Source organism: Podarcis tiliguerta (assembly GCF_965153285.1).
Source record: "Podarcis tiliguerta genome assembly, chromosome: 10".
Lineage (NCBI taxonomy): Eukaryota > Metazoa > Chordata > Lepidosauria > Squamata > Lacertidae > Podarcis > Podarcis tiliguerta.
In genome coordinates, this window is record NC_139543.1 from 1,729,401 (window position 1) to 1,748,243 (window position 18,843).

General features: G+C 43.5%; 1 protein-coding gene across 1 annotated transcript in view; it reads left to right on the plus strand.

The window, feature by feature from the left end:
• Positions 1 to 18,843, plus strand: part of CAMK1D (calcium/calmodulin dependent protein kinase ID) — a 200,416-nt gene that overhangs the window by 168,238 nt on the left and 13,335 nt on the right. Inside the window, exons 6-8 of the mRNA XM_083399980.1 lie at positions 8,311 to 8,386; positions 11,906 to 12,018; positions 12,785 to 12,863. Of these exons, the coding sequence (XP_083256106.1) occupies positions 8,311 to 8,386; positions 11,906 to 12,018; positions 12,785 to 12,863 (268 nt within the window). The remainder of the gene's footprint in view (positions 1 to 8,310; positions 8,387 to 11,905; positions 12,019 to 12,784; positions 12,864 to 18,843) is intronic.

Below are 18,843 nucleotides of genomic sequence, written 5' to 3' on the forward strand. Positions count from 1 at the left end.
TCATGGTTGATGGGTAACGTTTGGCCTTGGCTGGTCAAGGCTGTAAAGGCCTCTGGTACCAACAGTAGTTTCTAGGAGATGATTTGCTCTGGGTTTATGACACAGGAGGAAAGGGTTGGGGAAAAGCCTTCCCCACATGTTCTGGTCCCAATCCTGTTGCCCCTACAGCTTTTATCTAAATGTTCACTCATCTAATGTACCATTTAGTTTCACTCTTAGATGTTGAAGATAATTGGCTAGATTTGAGAGGTGTCTGAAACTTGAAGTTACCATCTCTTAATGCACATCTTTGCATCTGCCAGTTCAGTTGTAGCATTTGAACAAAGTTACAAAGATGCATATACAGTTTATATATCCTGCATCACATTTTGAATTAACTATAAAAAGTCATATATATTGTATCTATAATATATGAGATGCATTTATTTTGAGGTTTCCAATTAATTTTTCTCTACTTGTAGTTAATTGTCTTTAAAAGGCCTGTGATTTTGTCTGGGTCAAGGCTAGCTAATGTGTTGCCCTCCAGATGTTAAATTATAGCATTCCCGTCATTGCCCATGCTGGCTGGGACTGATGGGAGGGAGTTCATAAACTCTGGAGTGTGAACATGTAGGCTATCCCTGATCTAAGCTACAAATAAGCTCCCTGAATCCTTGAGAGCTCAGGAAATGTAGTCAGGATATAATATCGGCCTCAGAAGTCACCACCCTAAAAATCTCAGTTTGCTTTTTGGGGAGGGTTGATGGTCCTCATTATTATTATTTGCTTGCATGCGTGGTGCCATCAATGTGCAGCATAACAATGAGAAAACCAGTCCCTGCCCCGAGGAGAACCTGCAGTCTAAAAGCCAAGAGAGGGAGAGGATAAAATGGAGAAGGGATGAATAGAGGAGAGATGTACATCTGTTCTGTTACTCATCCTTAGGCTTTGCTTCCATGGGCAAGGAGAGCTATGGACTTGTGTAAAAGGCTTCATGAGTGGGTTTTGCCATGGCTGCAACATTGCATAATAAAGGGCTCAGCCACACTTGTGCCACAGTTTCTAGCCACAGTCCATGATTTGTAGGCACAGACCCAAGTGGTGTTTTTTCCTTCCGCTTTCCCTTAGAAAACCCACTGTTTATTGTTGAATCAGAACAAAGTAATGTCAAGCTGAGGAAAACCCAACTGAGGGGTGAACAGCAGGTTTCCCCAGAAAAAATGGTGGGAGGAAAATAAACATGCCTACAATCACAGATCTGTGCATTGAAATCATGGCAGAAATGGGAGGAGGGATGGGCCCAAGGAATGCATTGTTTATAAAGGTCACAAAATTCAGCTTTTGTTGTCATAGAATTTGGGGTGCCTACATGTATTATATTTACATTTAGTGTTGCAGAGTGCATACAGTACTATAAAAGTCCTCCAGCAATGTCAGATCCAAGAGTTCCAATATCACCTGGTCAAGGCTACACAAAGAGGAAGTGCATGCTTAGCTCAAGCCTGTTAGGATTTTATCCTGCCATTTATTTAAAACTGCTAAAGAAAGTCAGATAGGCATGTGATAGTACTTTCACTGGACCAATCAAAATTGAAAAATGGAACAAACTTCTTAATTTCACAGAACTCTTCAGAGGGCAAAAACTGGTATTAATAGAATAAAAAGGAGGCAAATAATCTTGTGGTGGGAGAGAGAGACAGAGACATAGCCAAGAATCTTGAACTAGGCATCCTGGAACACGCCAGTGCAACTGCTCAGCCAGTGTCACGTGGTCTTGGACCATGTCACATGCATCCCACTGGCAAATTCTGGGAATTGGCTAGGAATTTACCACAAGTGTACAATCTGTCAGGCATAAGACTGCACACAGACATGCATGTGCACATGGTAACTGTTTTTCTTGGTAATCTTGTGTAAGGAATTCTGTGTAAGGATCATACCAACACATGGGATATTATTTTGTGAAATAGTGTACAGCTTGTACCAGATTAGATTTTGGAGTTAGTTTGGTTTTGTGAAATTCAACTAGAAACCTTCTTTCTGAAGTTCAATCTATGAGTTTAATAATAATAATAATAATAATAATAATAATAATAATAATAATAATAATTTACTATTTGTACCCCGCCCATCTGGCTGGGTTTCCCCAGCCACTCTGGGCAGCTTCCAACAAAGATGAAAATACACTAAAATGTCACATATTAAAAACTTCCCTGAACAGGGGCTGCCTTAAGATGTCTTCTGAATGTCAGGTAGTTGTTTATCGCTTTGACATCTGATGGGAGGGTGTTCCACAGGGCGGGCGCCACTACCGAGAAGGCCCTCTGCCTGGTTCCCTGTAACTTGGCCTTTCGCAGTGAGGGAACCGCCAGAAGGCCCTTGGAGCTGGACCTCAGTGTCCGGGCAGAACGATGGGGGTGGAAACGCTCCTTCAGATATACTGGACCGAGGCCGTTTAGGGCTTTAAAGGTCAGCACCAACACTTTGAATTGTACTCGGAAACGTACTGGGAGCCAATGTAGGTCTTTCAAGACCGGTGTTATGTGGTCTCGGCGGCCGCCCCCAGTCACCAGTCTGGCTGCCGCATTCTGGATTAGTTGTGGTTTCCGGGTCACCTTCAAAGGTAGCCCCACGTAGAGCGCATTGCAGTAGTCCAAGCGGGAGATAACCAGAGCATGCACCACTCTGGCGAGACATTTCGCGGGCAGGTAGGGTCTCAGCCTACGTACCAGATGGAGCTGGTAAACAGCTGCCCTGGATACAGATTTGACCTGTGCCTCCATGGACAGCTGTGAGTCCAAAATGACTCCCAGGCTGCGTACCTGGTCCTTCAGGGGCACAGTTACCCCATTCAGGACCAGGGAATCCTCCACACCTGCCTGCCTCCTGTCCCCCAAAAAGAGTACTTCTGTCTTGTCAGGATTCAACCTCAATCTGTTAGCCGCCATCCATCCTCCAACCGCCTCCAGACACTTACACAGGACCTTCACCGCCTTCACTGGTTCTGATTTAAAAGAGAGGTAGAGCTGGGTATCATCTGCATACTGATGAACACCCAGCCCAAACCTCCTGATGATCTCTCCCAGTGGCTGCATGTAGATGTTGAAAAGCATGGGGGAGAGGACAGAACCCTGAGGCACCCCACAAGTGAGAGTCCAGGGGTCTGAACATTCATCCCCCACCACCACTTTCTGAACACGGCCCAGGAGGAAGGAGCGGAACCACTGTATGACAGTGCCCCCAGCTCCCAGCCCCTCAAGACGGTCCAGAAGGATGTTATGGTCGATGGTATCAAACGCCACTGAGAGATCCAGCAGAACTAGGAAACACCTTTGTCCCTAGCCCGCTGGAGATCATCATCCAGTGCGACCAAGGCAGTTTCAGTCCCATGATGAGGCCTGAATCCCGACTGGAAGGGATCCAAATGGTCTGCTTCTTCCAGGCGTGCCTAGAGTTGTTCAGCAACCACTCGCTCAATCACCTTGCCCAAGAATGGAAGATTTGAGACTGGGCGATAATTGGCCATCGTGGCCGCATCTAAAGATGGTTTTTTAAGAAGCGATTTAATAACCGCCTCTTTCAGCGGGTCTGGGAAGGCTCCCTCACGGAGGGAAGCATTCACCACCCCACGAAGCCCATCGCCCAGTCCTTCCCGGCTAGCTTTTATAAGCCAGGATGGGCAAGGATCCAGGAGACAGGTGGTTGGCTTCACTCGTCCAAGCAGCCTGTCCACATCCTCGGAGGTAACAGATTGGAATTGATCCCACGCAACTTGACTAGACAGGACTCTAGCACTCTCCCACCCTGGCCCTGCTCCCACGGTGGAGTCTACTTCTTCCCGAATCTGAGCGATTTTATCTGCAAAAAACTTTGCAAAATCATTGCAGGAGATCATGTGGCCCGTACTGGGCCCAGATGTCGCAGGTGATTCCGCTAAATTGTGAACCACCTGAAAAAGTCTCCTGCTGCTGTTTTCTGCAGATGCAATAGAGGCGGCGAAGAAAGTCTTCTTCACTGTCGCTATCGCCACTTGGTAGGCTCAACGTTGAGCTCTAACCTGTGTCCGGTCAGATTCGGAATGAGTTGTCCGCCACCGGCACTCTAGCCGTCTCAACGATTGTTTCATTGCCCTCAGATCCGTGGCAAACCACGGGGCTGTCCGGGCTCCATGCAATCGGAGAGGGCACTTCGGAGCCAAACAGTCAATAGCCCTGGTTAACTTCACATTCCAGCGGGCCACCAGGGAATCGGCTGAAAGGCCATCAACATAGGATAAAGCATCCCCTACCACTCTCTGGAAACCATTTGGATCCATTAAGTGGCGGGGGCGGACCATCCAAATTGGTCCCACCTCCCTGCAGAGGGGATGGGTCGCAGAGAAGTCCAGTTGCACCAGGAAGTGATCTGACCATGGCACTTCTTTCGTTTCTCTTTTACTTAGTGTCAGATCACCAACATCCATAGAGGTAAACACCAGGTCCAAGGCATGTCCACGGCTATGGGTTGGGCCAGACTTATTCAGGGACAGCCCCATGGAGGCCATGCTTTCCACGAAGTCCCAAGCGGCCCCTTGTAAGGTCGTGTCGGCATGGATGTTAAAATCCCCTAGGACAACCAAACTAGGTGTCTCCAGGAGAACATCCGCCACAACCTGAAGCAGCTCGGGCAGGGAATCTTTGGTGCAGCGGGGAGATCGGTACACCATAAGGAATCCTGTACTGCCCCTATTGCCCAGCTTCCAGAACATGCACTCGGAAAACTGGGTCTTCCCAATAGGACGCCTGGTGCAAACTAATGACTTCCTAAAAATCACTGCAACCCCCCCTCCCCGCCCACATGACCTGGGTTGCTGTGCGTGAGAGAAACCTGGTGGACAAGCAGCGGCAAGGACAGGCCCATCTGCTTAATCCAACCAAGTCTCTGTCACACATGCCAGGTCAAGTCCTCCATCCATGATCAAGTCATGGATGGCAGTAGTCTTATGAATCATTGACCTGGCATTGCACAGAAGCACCTTCAGGTCATGTGGGTATCCCTTGCTGATTCTAGTATCCATCCGGTCAGGACCAGACCCGGAGGCAGGGATAGTCCTCAGACAGCGACTAAACCTGCCTCCTCTGTAATGACATGGAACTGGTCTTTGAACAGTTCATATTGCTTGCTTATCTTTCTTAATTAAAATGTGTTGGGGATCATTGATCAGAAACAATATGTCTCTAACAAGCATCTCTCTCTCCTCCCCCACATCATTCTCTTGATTGAAAAGTGACGGAGGATGAGAGCTTTTTACTTCTATTTTCAGAAAATAATCCCATTATATTTTCTAAAACAGTAGTTGAGAAGGAAACAATGTTTTGTGGAAATAGGGAGCTGCTGAGAGGATTATTTGGAGTCATGTCAACTGATGCTGACTGAGTCTCCCTGTATTATTGACAACAAAAATAGATACGTGAAAGCCCTATGAAAAACTCATTCTGCTTCCCTTGGAATTTGCTGATGTTTGACTCCATTTTCCGCTCCTTTCTCTCTTGTCTCCTTTGTTTCTGTCTCTCAATTTGTAAGCCTGTTGAGGCAAGGAGTGGTTATCTCACACAACATTCATGGATGACACAATATGAAGCAACAATAACAGATAAGTGCCATAAATGTGCAGTGGCAGCATGCAGGAAGGCACAAGTTCCCTACCCCAGTCCTTAGTTTGTAGACAACTTTTGCTTGGCGTTAATTCCTACCACTTTGTGACAGACAGCTAGCCCTGCTTCTGACAGCCAAGGCAGATCATTAGTCAGCTTGCTAGAGGGGCAGTGACAGCTGTCTCTCTTAGATCCCTTTGCAGGAGAGGAAGCATATCATGGTGACACACTGCACTAGATTGTTGTCTTGTCCCAAATCTTCCATTTGGCAGCACACTGCTGCAGAACTGTCAGGATTTCTTAGTGATCAAGTGTGAATCAAAGCTGTTGTGAAACGTGTCTTTTTCAAGTTTCCAAAAGTTTTGTGTTTTGTTTTTTCTTGGCAGGAAATTGATGGCTTTCCACCCCTTTTTTCTCCTTCTTGTTTTTATTTACCATCTTCTAATCTGATCTGTCAGGTGCTGCTCATGAGTATGATTCACAGTTTAAAAATAAAAACTCTTTAAAATCTTAGCATTTCAAATGGTGGACGTGGGGCTCATGCCAGGAAGGTGACAATCAGGAGTGGCTCATATCCATTAGCAGGTGGAACACAGGACTAACTCCCCTCATCCATCTGTCAGCTGTTGGCTCAGAAATGCTTGAGATGGGGGGAGAGGATTTTGCCACTCCTTTGCTGAAGCAAGCATTTTCTTCCTTGTCTAAGCCTCAAAATATATACATAAATAAGAAATATAAAGTTTATTTCTCATATGTTTCTGACCGAGGACATGAAAACATAAAATGGAACCAAGTGATTATGGTGGCACAATGGGTCAGTGTGTCTGACTGTTAACCAGAAGGTTGGTGGTTCAAGTCCACCCAGGAATGGCTGTGAGCAGGTTTTCTGCATTGCAGGGGGTTGGACTAGATGACCCTCGGGTTCCCCTTCAGTTCTACGATTCTATGAAATTACTTGGCTGCAATATGAAGTAGTGCTTGCAGAAAGTGACACTGTGATAGCAGTAATTTCCACCAATCATATTTCATCTTACATTTCTAAAATGTGCAGCCCTTCTCCTTACTACTCTGTTTGGCTGTCCACCACTAATGCCTTAGCTAAAAACCTGCATTAAGGGAAAGGCTGCAGTACCAAGGCAGAGCATCTGCTCTGTGTGCAGCAGAGCATCTCAGGTCAGTCCCTGGCATCTCCAAGCAGGGCTGGAAAAGATGGACTCTCTGGAGAGCTGCTGTCAATCAGAGTAGACAGTGCTAAGCTAGAGTGGTCTGACCTGGTATAAAGCAACAATCCTAAACATGCTCACTAGAGAGCAAGTGCAAGGAAACTTAAGAGGGACTGACTGCTGAGTAACTATGCATAGGATAGTGCATTTTCCAATGCACCATTTCCAGTGTTTGATTTCAGTGCATTTCAACCGGTTGTGCACATCATACAAGTGTGGAAGCAAAAGAACACAGAGAATAGAAAAGCAGAGTGGATAGCGGATAATGTGTGGATCTATGCAAGTAGAAGAGCCCTCCAGTCCAACTTCTGCTTGCCTGTAAGAGAAATTATCTTGAAGATTCCAATGACAGATTGTCTATCCAACATGAGATAAAGAGACCTGAATTTACCAGTCTGTCAAACACATATGCATAGCTTCATGTGAGACTTCACTCTCAAAAATAACCGTCTCTGCAAGTGGCCTGTTCATGTATTAGTGCAATGCTAAAAGATGAAACTTGTATGAAACTGCAATTCCTCATCATTAACTGATAGTTCTGTAATGTTTTTATATGTAAAATGGGAAGTATGATTTTAGGGGGTTCCTTTCTGTGATATTATGAGAACAACACTGTAGAACATCTTCCATTTGCACATATTTCTGAGCACGAAAAATTTATCTGCACTGCAAACTTATATCAGTTTGTGATTGTTTAACTGTCATGACTTCCCTCAAAAAAATATTGAATTTTAGTTTTTGTCAAGGTGCTGAAAAAAATATTAGCGATTCCTTGGTCCTTTCACAGAACTATAGCTCCTAAGGTTCCCTGAGTACTGTAATTAGTGTAGATACGCTCATAGTATCATAGCTACCTTAATTTAGATCATAAAGCATCTTGGGGCAGAAAGCTGACTTTTTACTTAGGTTTTTCTGTGACGCACACTGTGTTTATCAGAGATGGATAACGTGGTGCCCTTCAGAGGTTGCGGCTATTGACCTTGCTGGATGGGGCTGATGTGAATTGTATTCTGAAACATATGGTGGGGGCCATGTTGGCTACATTGATGGCACCCCCACACATGTTGAGTGGAATTCAACATAGGGGTATGCATGTGGAGAATGAAGCCCACTCATGCAACATGGCTTTACCCTGTTGTCTCTCCCGATGTGCCCCCCTAACCTTCTTTGGGGGTTCCAGCAACCCATCAGAGCAGATTTTGGAGTTGTTGGAGGAAGACATTTGAGAAAATCCCAAAATGTGAGTGGACCTTGTTCCACATGCTTAGCAACTTAGATGAATGCTTCATATATATATGTCTGGCATTTCTGAGGTTCATAATTCCAAGATTATATTTCAGTGGCAATTGAATAGAGCAGGGGCAATGTATGTTAACTTCAGTGAACAACTGTTGAGTTCTGTGTTTGGATTTTGGCTCATTCATTGGCTTTTGTGACATTTATGGATTTTCCTTCCCTCTCCCTCCTTCTTTCAGCTCCTGAAGTTCTTGCCCAGAAACCCTACAGCAAAGCAGTAGACTGTTGGTCCATTGGAGTTATTGCATATATTCTGTAAGTAGTATCAAATGAGGTTACACTAGTGATTTCATTATTAATCTCAAATACTTTCACACACAGTGTGCCACGTAATAATAATTAATAGTGGGTTGTTTGCTCAGTGACCACCATTTTCAATCAGACCCATGATCAGATCTCATCTATCATTCCGTTTTTCTAAAAATCAGTTTTCCTGAATGGAATGAACAGCAGCTTGAGGGGGGAGGCAATTTTCATTGTGAAAATGGTGCAGGAGGAAAGGCTTATTAACCCTGCTTCCCATTCTGTCCCACAGCCAAGTGACCCCATTGAGGTGGAAGTTCTGGTCAGAGATCCCATCTGATCAGATTTGGCCCTGAGTCTCTGAAGTATTTTATGATGTTGCCTCACACTGCTATGCTTTTAAGCAACTGATATGTTAATGTTTTTATTAATGATCATTGTATTGTAGCAGACATTTTCACTGATTAGAAGCTGCCACGAGAATCTGAACTGGCTGGTTTAGCAGAGTAATATTCATAAATAAATAAATAAATACCATATGTCCCCTGATAGAACTGGACACAGAGCAATGGGGAAAGAAGCTAATTCTGGCTTAGTGCTGTTTTTTTATGCACGGTTGAGTATATTGTAGATTACAAGTTCAAAAAATGTTAAAAACCTCAAACAAATAAGATGTGATAAGAAATACTAAGGTTGCTTTACTGCCAGCCCTGAATGCTTCATTTTAATCATATCCCGTTCTCAGCAGCTGTATGATCAGACTTTTTAAAAAACAGAAAATTCATATTGTATGCATTCAGCAGCTTGAAACTTCCTGTTATTCCATATGTCACATTCATTTTATTTTATTTTAAAGCAACTACATTGAAGGGCCCAGATTTTTTTCCTGTTACAATTTGTATATTTAAAATAGGAAGATTCAGCCCATTGCTGGTGTGGATCCTGGGATTCCCACAGGGTATAACAGAGCCCTGTTCCCTGCCCTGTACCCATCATATGCCAGGCTGTGTCAGAGAAGGGGCCGCCTTCTCAGTGGTTCCTTGCATCTTGCCATCTTGCATCCACTCACTCAAGACGTGTGAGCTGTGCTCCTTGACCACACAGAAGGGAAGGCTAGCAGAGTACCTACTCTGTGTATGCACCTCAAGAGTAGTAAGATGAGAGGGTTCTGTTATGCTCTATGACAAGAGTTCCCAGTTGGTAGCCTGCAGACCCAGGGGGTTCACGTAACCCACCCAGGGGGCCATGGCACCATTCATATAAGAAAAAGAGATACCCAAATTTTCAAAAGTAGGGGGTCCATGGCTTGGCTTCTGAAAAACTGGGGGTCCACAGTACTTTGCCAACTGGGAACCACTGCTCTACGAGATCTCTGCACTTGGGGGTTTACCTACTCAAAACTATGTTGTTTATTCTGTTCACATACAAATGTACACAGAACAATTTTGAGCTTGTCATATATATTTCCCCCCAGCATCAATGTGTGAATATTAATCCACCACATAGTTAATCTATTACCAAAATCTGAGGCCATTACCTAAACTATCCACTTGGTAATATACCTCTGAAAACTAGTGGCTGGAGCAAGCACCAGAGAAATGGTGATTATCTTTAGGTCTGCTTGTAAGCTTCAGCAGGCTGGTCTGAAGTGATAGCCTACCTTGGATTATTGTCTCAGCCAAATTTTGTAAGGGAAAGTGGTGATTATATGGTTATAGTGCTACAAAGATCAAGTAAAAAGCTGGTTGTTGGTTGCATAATATTATTGACAGAAAACTGTCCTCCTCAATTATACACTGAGAGCAGATCTATTGATTGCTCCAGCCCACAACACAACTGCCAGGGGATCGAGAGATAATCACCCAACAATCCTACATGAAGATGTCACATGCTGGATGAATGAAACACTCCTTGGGGGGAACAAGGAAGGGAAGCAACATTGGGGAGGGGGAGAAATGCTCAAACCATGTCATTTAAAAGTCATTTCCTCTTCACTAAGAATTCTGAAAATTATAGTTTATGGAGTTAGGGAAGTTAGGGCATCTCTTCAAGTTACAATTCTTAGGGGGGGGGGGAGAGCTGTGACAGTTAAAGTGGTAGAAAGCCATGATGGGTTTGTGGTGTTGAATACTCAATATGATCCCACCCTCCTTGCAGCACCCACCCTGTTTTGCCTCTTTAGCCTTTTCTTTCCCCTTTGCCTTCTTTGCCTGGTTCTTCTCCAGCTCCACCACATCCCTTCTGCCGGGGGGGGGGGGGGGGACTACCCTGGAATCTGGACGGCGTGGTTTTTAACATGCTGAGCAGCAACTATTTCGTTACAGATCTCAAATCAGTGTGCTACACAAGTGATGCTTATTTGAAAAATGGAACTCAGAGAAGCAGTCTTCTTGTCTTCCAGATTAATGTTCTTCGATTAATGCCCTTTATCTAGAACTGAGGGGAGGAGGCTGAAGGCAAGCAGAGAAAGCACCACAGCTCCCAAGAAATCCTGTCAAGGCTGATTTTTACTAAGTGGTCCCTTGGCAAAAATATTGTGAAGAATGACTGTCACTTTGTTTTGTACATGACAATTCTTGAGCTGACTCTCAATGGAAATATTAGCATTTGCTGTAGGAGAGAGAGAGAGAGTTGTGTTTTGCTCATTTAGGGCTTATCCCCGTGTACCTTTTGCCCCACTCTTTCTGGGCAGAGCTTCAGTGCTCAGAGCTGTCAACGTTTCCCTTTTTAAAGGGGAAATTCCCTTATTCCAAATAGGATTCCTCACAAGAAAAGGGAAAAGTTGACAGCTATGTCAATGCTCATTGTCCAACTGGTTTTTTGTTTTTTGCCCCAAACTTTCACAGCAAACTTGGGTTTTCCACAGATTGATGGCTGCTCAGATCACTGGCACCAGGCATAGGGGGTGCAAGGGGTTCTAGCCTCCTCAATATTTTGAATTGGGGGCCCAGCTCCCCCCAATATTGAGGGGCCGACATCCCCGGCCACTGCCAGTGCACCCCAGCCTCCATCCAGGAGTTGGGAGGGGGCTGGGACCAGCGAGGGCGAAGATTGCTCTCCATGAGTCCCACCCCTGCTGGCCGCATGCTGAGGAGAGGATGGGGGAAAGGGGGGGCATGTCAGCACCCTTGGCTCAGCTTCAGCTTTTAAGAGTGTGTTTTTGTGGGGAAAGCTCTGGAGCAAAGAAAGGGGGTCACTCAGACACAAGGAAAGGTAAGTGTGGTTGGGCCCTTATTCTATGGGATCTTAAAAAGTGTATATTTACTTAAAATAGAGTCAGTTCTGAATTAGTGATGCTCTAATTCAGAGCTTCACATATGGTGTAACTTTCCACTCCTACGGCCCACTTGAGACAGCTCAAAATTATTGTGGCCCGTGAATCACAAAATGGTGAAATACTGGGGGGGGGGGGGTAGGCTGACATTCCATTTGGAAGCCCAAAGTTAATTGTGAAAAACTGAAGTTCTGCTTCAATCACTTGTTCTCATGTGACTCAAAATGTCCTGCTTTTTTAAAAATTGTGTGTATTAGGCTCTGTGGGTATCCTCCCTTCTATGATGAAAATGACTCCAAGCTTTTTGAGCAGATCCTTAAAGCAGAATATGAATTTGACTCTCCATATTGGGATGATATCTCTGACTCTGGTAAGGAGCAAGTAGAATCACAAATTAGGTACTTATTCATATCAGTATCCTTTGTTGTTAGTGAACATACTTTTTCTGCATCATACATTGTTTTAAATACTACCTTCCCCTCTCTTCCCAACAGTACATTCTCATCTCTTCTTCTGAATCCTTGTATTCCACTTTTCCTCCAGCTCCCACATTGTAAGCATAATGTGGGAATCAGAGGACTCGTCCACACTTGCTTATTTTAAAATAATTTATACAGATTGCAGAATTTAGCATTTCTTGGTGCAGAATTTATATGACCTGGTCATAGACATTTTTTAGAAGGCATAGACCTAGCCTATGATTCATTCACTGTGATGGAAGTTGACTTTTTTCAGTTCACGCTTTATATGAGCAAATTCCTGGTCCCCAAAATATTCAGCTACCATCACGTATGAGAAATCTAGTAATAATAATTCAGTAAGGAAGATGTGGCTTTATGAATAAAAATGGCAGTCTGAGCAGACACATAAATGTAGAATTGAATTACATTATGTATGGTCGTTCACTTGATTGACTTATGACTGCTTTAACGCCTTATATGTGTATAAAATGCTCCTTACTTTAATCTACTACCAGAACCTGCACCCTAACCCCATATCTCCCAGTGTTATGTCTCCCAGTGGGACACCATCATATTGTTTCAGAGGGTTAGATGACTGCAATGTGCAAATTAAGATGAGCCTTTAATACCACTGTGTGCTTTTCTTGTACTTCCTCCTTCCTTCTCTGAAAACAGCCAAAGATTTTATTCGGAATTTGATGGAGAAAGACCCAAACAAAAGATATACCTGTGAGCAGGCAGCCCGACATCCGTGGTAAGCAGTTACTCAGTTCATTGCCATGTCCAGAAATTGTCAACACCATTTGTCTCCATCATTAATCAGTGATTATCAAACTCTTCACTCAAGGGGTAAATACCAAGGAAGCACAAAAGAGAGCAATTACCTTGAAAAATCCTTGCTTAATGGCTCCCACCTAGCATCATAGCCAGCAATGGCATAACAGTCAACAGCATTGAGCTGTGATTGCAATCACATTACAGAGAAAGGTTTGAGACTCAGACTTTGCAGGCAAGGAAGAGGTGTCAACGGAGAACAAAAGCAGAGAAAAACACAAACCTCACTCACAATAAAATAAGAGCAAATCACTATTCACACATGGCCAGCTGTGTTCAATGAATTCAGAGGGGAGGGGTATATTCAGTGTCATGGCCGTCCTACCCCATCCTTAATGCATACGTGCACATGCCCAACGAACCTCAAATCAGGGTGAGGTGTGCGCATGATAATGCATGCTGTACACAAATGTGCTATTTGTTACAACGGAAGCAGGTGAGTGGCTGTGATCCCATTGTACCACCAAATCTTCACTTTGCTATATTGTCAGTGTAAAACAGAACTGCAACAAGAACGTAGGAAGAGCAGCACTAAATCAGACCCTGGGCCCTTCAAGTCCAGCATCGTGTTTCCACAGCGGCCAACCAGGTGCCTATGGGAAACCTACAGGACATGGGGCAAGAGCCCTCTCCTGCTCTTCTTTCCCAGAAACTGGTCTTCCTCGGTGTCCTGCCTCTGATCCTGAGGGTAGAAGAGAGCTATCCACAGTAGTCTGAACTTGTCTACTTTCTCTTTAAAGTTGGCAGCCAGCACCACCTAGGAAATCCCGTAGTTTAACTATGGACTCTTTGAAGAAGTTCTTCAATTTGTCTCTCCCAAATCTCCACCATTCAGCTTCACTGGACGGCCCTGAATTCTAACTGGAAAATGTCAGTGCGAATCGGAAGTTTGTAGGCTACAGAATCTAGCATTGAAGTGCTCTTTACATCTGTTCAGAACCATTTCCAACAAAAAGGACGTGTGAGAAACCTTTAACCATTGGTCAAAAACTTCACAAAGAGAAGGAAATAGTGTATATTTGAATGACATCATTCCATCACAGGCCTCAGGAAATTAAATAAGTCATAAAAATGATATCTCAAGCACAGATCAAATGATCAGGAACATACCTACCAGCAGAAAAGTAGGTCACCTTTTTATATTTTTGAATGGAAAAGAATTTTCCAAGATGTTTTATCCAACATACACAGCTTATTGGCCTGGATGATCATTTCTGTTAGTTACTGGAATAAAATATAATACACACATTTGAAGAGCTCCTAACACAATTTTTCTTTTCATTTAACCATTTGATTCCCAATCAGCAACTGAATGCTGCTGCTAAAGGCCTGACAACATTTTTCTCCCAACCTTTTCTCCATAATTCAGGCTTTGAATATAGGCCATCAGTTACAAAGACTGTTCACCATGTTAGTATTGTAATGCCCCCTTCTTGCACACAGTGCTCTGGAGTTACTAGTGCTTATGTCTTGTTGAAATCAATACCATGCATTGACAGAAGTCCTACAGATATCAATTTAAGTGTGCTTAAGCCTTCAATTTTGAAGCCTACAGTGAAATACTGTGAGTCTGGCACCCCAGTACTGAATAAAAAATAGCTCACATTGGGCTGTGCTATATCATCATCATCATTTCAATTTATATACTACACTTCATCCATAGATCTCAAGGTGGTTCACAACATAACAATACAATAAAACAGACAAAATACATAGTAAAAATAGGAACAAAACCAAACCAATAATCCCCCCTTCCACAACACATTTAAAAGGGTATTGGATGTTAATCAGCCAAAGACCTGGTCAAAGAGGAATGTTTTCGCCTGGCACCTAAAGGTGTACATAAGGAAAGTATTTGTCTACTCAGTGAAAACTATTTCAATGCCTTGCAGTACAACTGGAGTCCTGATTATTACAGCATGCAAGTCTTATTAGAAAGATTACAGGATGGGAAAGAGGGATGGCAGGCAAGTAGGTTAAAAGTTGAGGGAGATCTTAAAGTTGCAACCTGACACCCCTAATAGTTCACCACTTGCTTATAGCTTTGTGTAGACCCTATGTTTCTACATTTTTCCAAATCTGGCATATATAAAAGCAAAGGATCCATGCTGAGCCACAAAAACAGGCCAGTGGGGAAGCCCTGTTGTAACAGGCAATGTTATTTGAAATAATCCACACATTTATATGGGTTGGTTTAACCTAAGAAGCAGGTGATTGTGGTCCCATCTGCAGGGATTATTTGTCAAGCAAACCTCTTTCTTAAGGCTTTTAGTGCATCTCAGGGCAGAAGGTCTGGTCAAGCTACATTGCTTTGACATAGAACTTGGGGTAAACAGAGACAGGCAGTAATTTTCTGGGGCCTGATAAGTGTTTCAATTTTTTTCTTTCATGCAACATCTGTTATAATAAATGACAGCAATTACCCTGATTAAGTACATCTTGTCAAGGCAGAATCCTGATCCTGTACTAAACCACAGAGTTCAGTTTTTAATGACTCAAAGGGAAAAGATGAATGCACAGAATTGTCAGCTCAAGCGCTAGCCATAATTTTTCTTTTTTAAAAAATTGTAAGATCAGAGAGTGGAGGAAAAACCTATTTCATTCAAAGACTCTTAGGAAAAAATATAGGGACAAATCATGGCCTTATTTAATAAGGCTCATTTAATTTCTTTCAGAGCCCTTCAATTGTTTGTTAGAGCAAGGCCCAATAGTACAATTGCATCATTAAAAACAGTTTATGTAAAAGGATTATATTGTCACTCTCTGAAAAAGATGACGTACAGAGGAGTTGGTTCCCAGGCAATCCTATTTAAAGTGTGAAATGGCTCCCTGAGGAGAATAAGTGATGTTTATAACCTTCGTTTAAACTCTTCTCTGGCCTCTCCCAGTGCTCTGTTTATTTTGGAATCTGATTGGTACTGGATGTGTATATGTTTCAGGAGTTATGCTCCTGCACCATTATCTGCTACACAAACTTTGCGCTTCCATCATCTGGGTGATTGTTTCCAATGAGGCTTTGGCCAGAGTGGCTTTCCATAAGTATATACAGCAGATTCTGAAAACAGTGGAATTGAGAACTTGCCCAGTGTTCCATATCTAGGCATATTGAGAACAAAGCTAAACCCTCCCAGAAACAAATCCAGGATGCCCCCTGCCAAGCAACAGGTATTGCATTTTATCCTGTGTCCTAAAATTGTTGTCTTGTGCATTTCACCATTGCTGTTTCACATCATAGACTGCTGCTTGTGAGATCAGGGAACTGCACAGCATGACAACATCAGTATACAAGCTAAGTTGTTGTAGAGAAGGAGGGAGAGATTCAACATATGGCTACTGGGGGGGGGGGCAAACGTATTATTTTTTGTAACATTGGGTTCCATCCTCAGGAAAGTGAATCCTCCCCCAATGTGTGTGTGTGTGTGCGCGCGCACACACCACACAAGACCAGGAAGATAAGAGATTGCATAACAATATAGGTTTGGAATTGGAAGGATCATCCCTAGAAAGCAAAGCATATTAGTAACACAAGATGACTCCCATTACTATTACATATAACCCAAGGTTAAGATGCTGCAGTATCACCTACAATCTATGCTAGAGAACAGTGGAAAAACAAGGCGGAGGAAGAGAAAAGCTATCAACAGCCCCTCATCTTGAAACCGCTGCTCATCTGCAGCCAACTGACAAGACATGGGTAGCAAAGCACGTAACTCCTCAGTAAGCCCAAGAGCCAGTTGCACTCTTTAATTACCCAGTGTTAATTAAACCATTGTTAGTATGCTAGTGCATACTTGGAGGCAAAAACAGTGTGTACCCAGGTATTACATGATGTGTAAACCATGTCTGATATATCCAAAACAAAACAAAAAATAGTAATATTAAGTACTTCCCCTCTCATTTATGTACACAAACACACAGATCAATATGCAAAGGATGCAGGTAATCATTATCTAGGATTTCAGCCTAAGCAGGGCATTTCATAAGCAATTGCTTCTTTCGTCTTACGCTGGCATTTCTCCAGCCCTCCCACCCTGTGCCCCCTTCTCAGAGTATTGCTGATTCCCATCCTGCCATGGCACTGACTTCACACCATGGGGGTAGTGGAACATTTCAGGAGTCCTGCTGATGTTTCTGTACGGACAGAAGGAGGGATGCTCACTTGTCAGCAGCAAGATTGCTTCTGATACTGGAATCTGTGGCTGCCTCCTCAGTCTCCCAGACAGACATCAACATGCTGCCCAACTACGTATTGTGGATGGGAATTCCTCCTGGTCAGTTAAATCTATTGTGCTTATTCATCCTAGTTAAACTGTCAGGAAAGATGCCAGTTAGTGTCACTAGTTTTGTAGTTATCTCTGCATTGATAATAGTACCAAATACTTTCTTGATCCCCAGTTAATCCTGTATTTGTCACCTGGGCAGCCAGGAGAGGTTAAAGTCAATGACCCAGCGATGAAAAAGGAATCGGGTCTCTGACCCTGAACCAATCACAGTTAGCTGTGTGTGTGTGTGTGTGTGTGTGTGCGTGCGCGTGTGTATGCGTGTCATCAAGCCATAGCTGAACAGGGTTTACCATAACTTTATTTTGGATATATATGCCGTGATTTATACCTCACATTTCAGGCAAATAGTGCAAGAGATTTACAAAAGACTCAAAACATTAACAGCACAATGGCACAATGCTATTTTTCTGCTCCAAAGTGAGCCCCATTGAATTCAATGCAGCCTGCTCACAGGCGATGCTAAACACCCTTAACAGGAAGTGTGAACACAGTCCTATACATGCCTGTCCCAGTGCAAGTCCCATTGCACTCCATGGGGCTTATTCTCGCTCAGGTAAATGGTATAGGATTGCTTCCTGAATCGCACTGAACGCAAGTTTCTGGCCACTTGCCTACTGACTGGCACCACCTGCTTCCTTCACCCCCAGCTCTTTTCCACTGGTTTCAGCCGGTGTTTACTTGTTTTAGGGTTCCATTATGGCTGCATCAAACTTCTTAAATTTCATTGATTTGTACATTGCTGCACAAGACTTTTAATATTTCCCTTGGTAGTAATTAAGTGATTGATATGGGAACGAGAATGTTGTTAAGAGGGCATCACTTCATTCAGAGTCTTGCACAGTCTGTGCTTTTTTGCTAAGATTTTGGGTATGAAAAACCTCACAATCAGATTTGATTTAAAACTATGTGGTGTTAGTTCATTGCTTAGGGGCTATCCACAACACAGTAGACCTTGAGTGCTTTTAGAAACAGCTGCATATCCTGAGGCAGGAAAAAAATAGCAAGCAAGCCAGTTAAAGCATAGAAGTTATGTCTAGAGAAAAACATTGAATTTCAAGAAAGGTCTTGCAGCATTTTCCTTTGGCTTTAAGGGAGGGGTGACTGGGAGGGATGCAGATGTGGGGCTTTGGACTGATCTACTGATTTGCACCATCCTGCAGCTGCTAAAGGTACCACAATTAATGGGAGAGGAGCTTCTGATGAGAGCAAGTAGCAAAGGTGGACATGGTTGTTCCCTATTCCCTGTTGCCATCTAAAACAAAGCCCAAATGTCTGTATCTGTGTTTGCACACTTGTATACTTCTTCCTGCTCCTTCCTCTCCCATTTCTCCATTCTCCACCCTTCGTTTCCACTCTTGCCTTCTCTCACTGTCAAAATATAGATTATAAACTCCTCAGGGTAGGGACCTGTCATGTAATAATGCTGCTATATTTATGATGATTTATTGTTGTTATTTTGCCACTGGCCAGTGCAGATGTCAAACAGGCCTGGGAGCAGAGCACACATGCCTGGTGACTGGAGCTGGTCTGGCCTGCTTCGGATTTATACCACACGTATGTTCAGCAGAAGGAGGGCTTAGTTGAGCTCCACCAGTGGGAAATGATGGACTTTTTTCT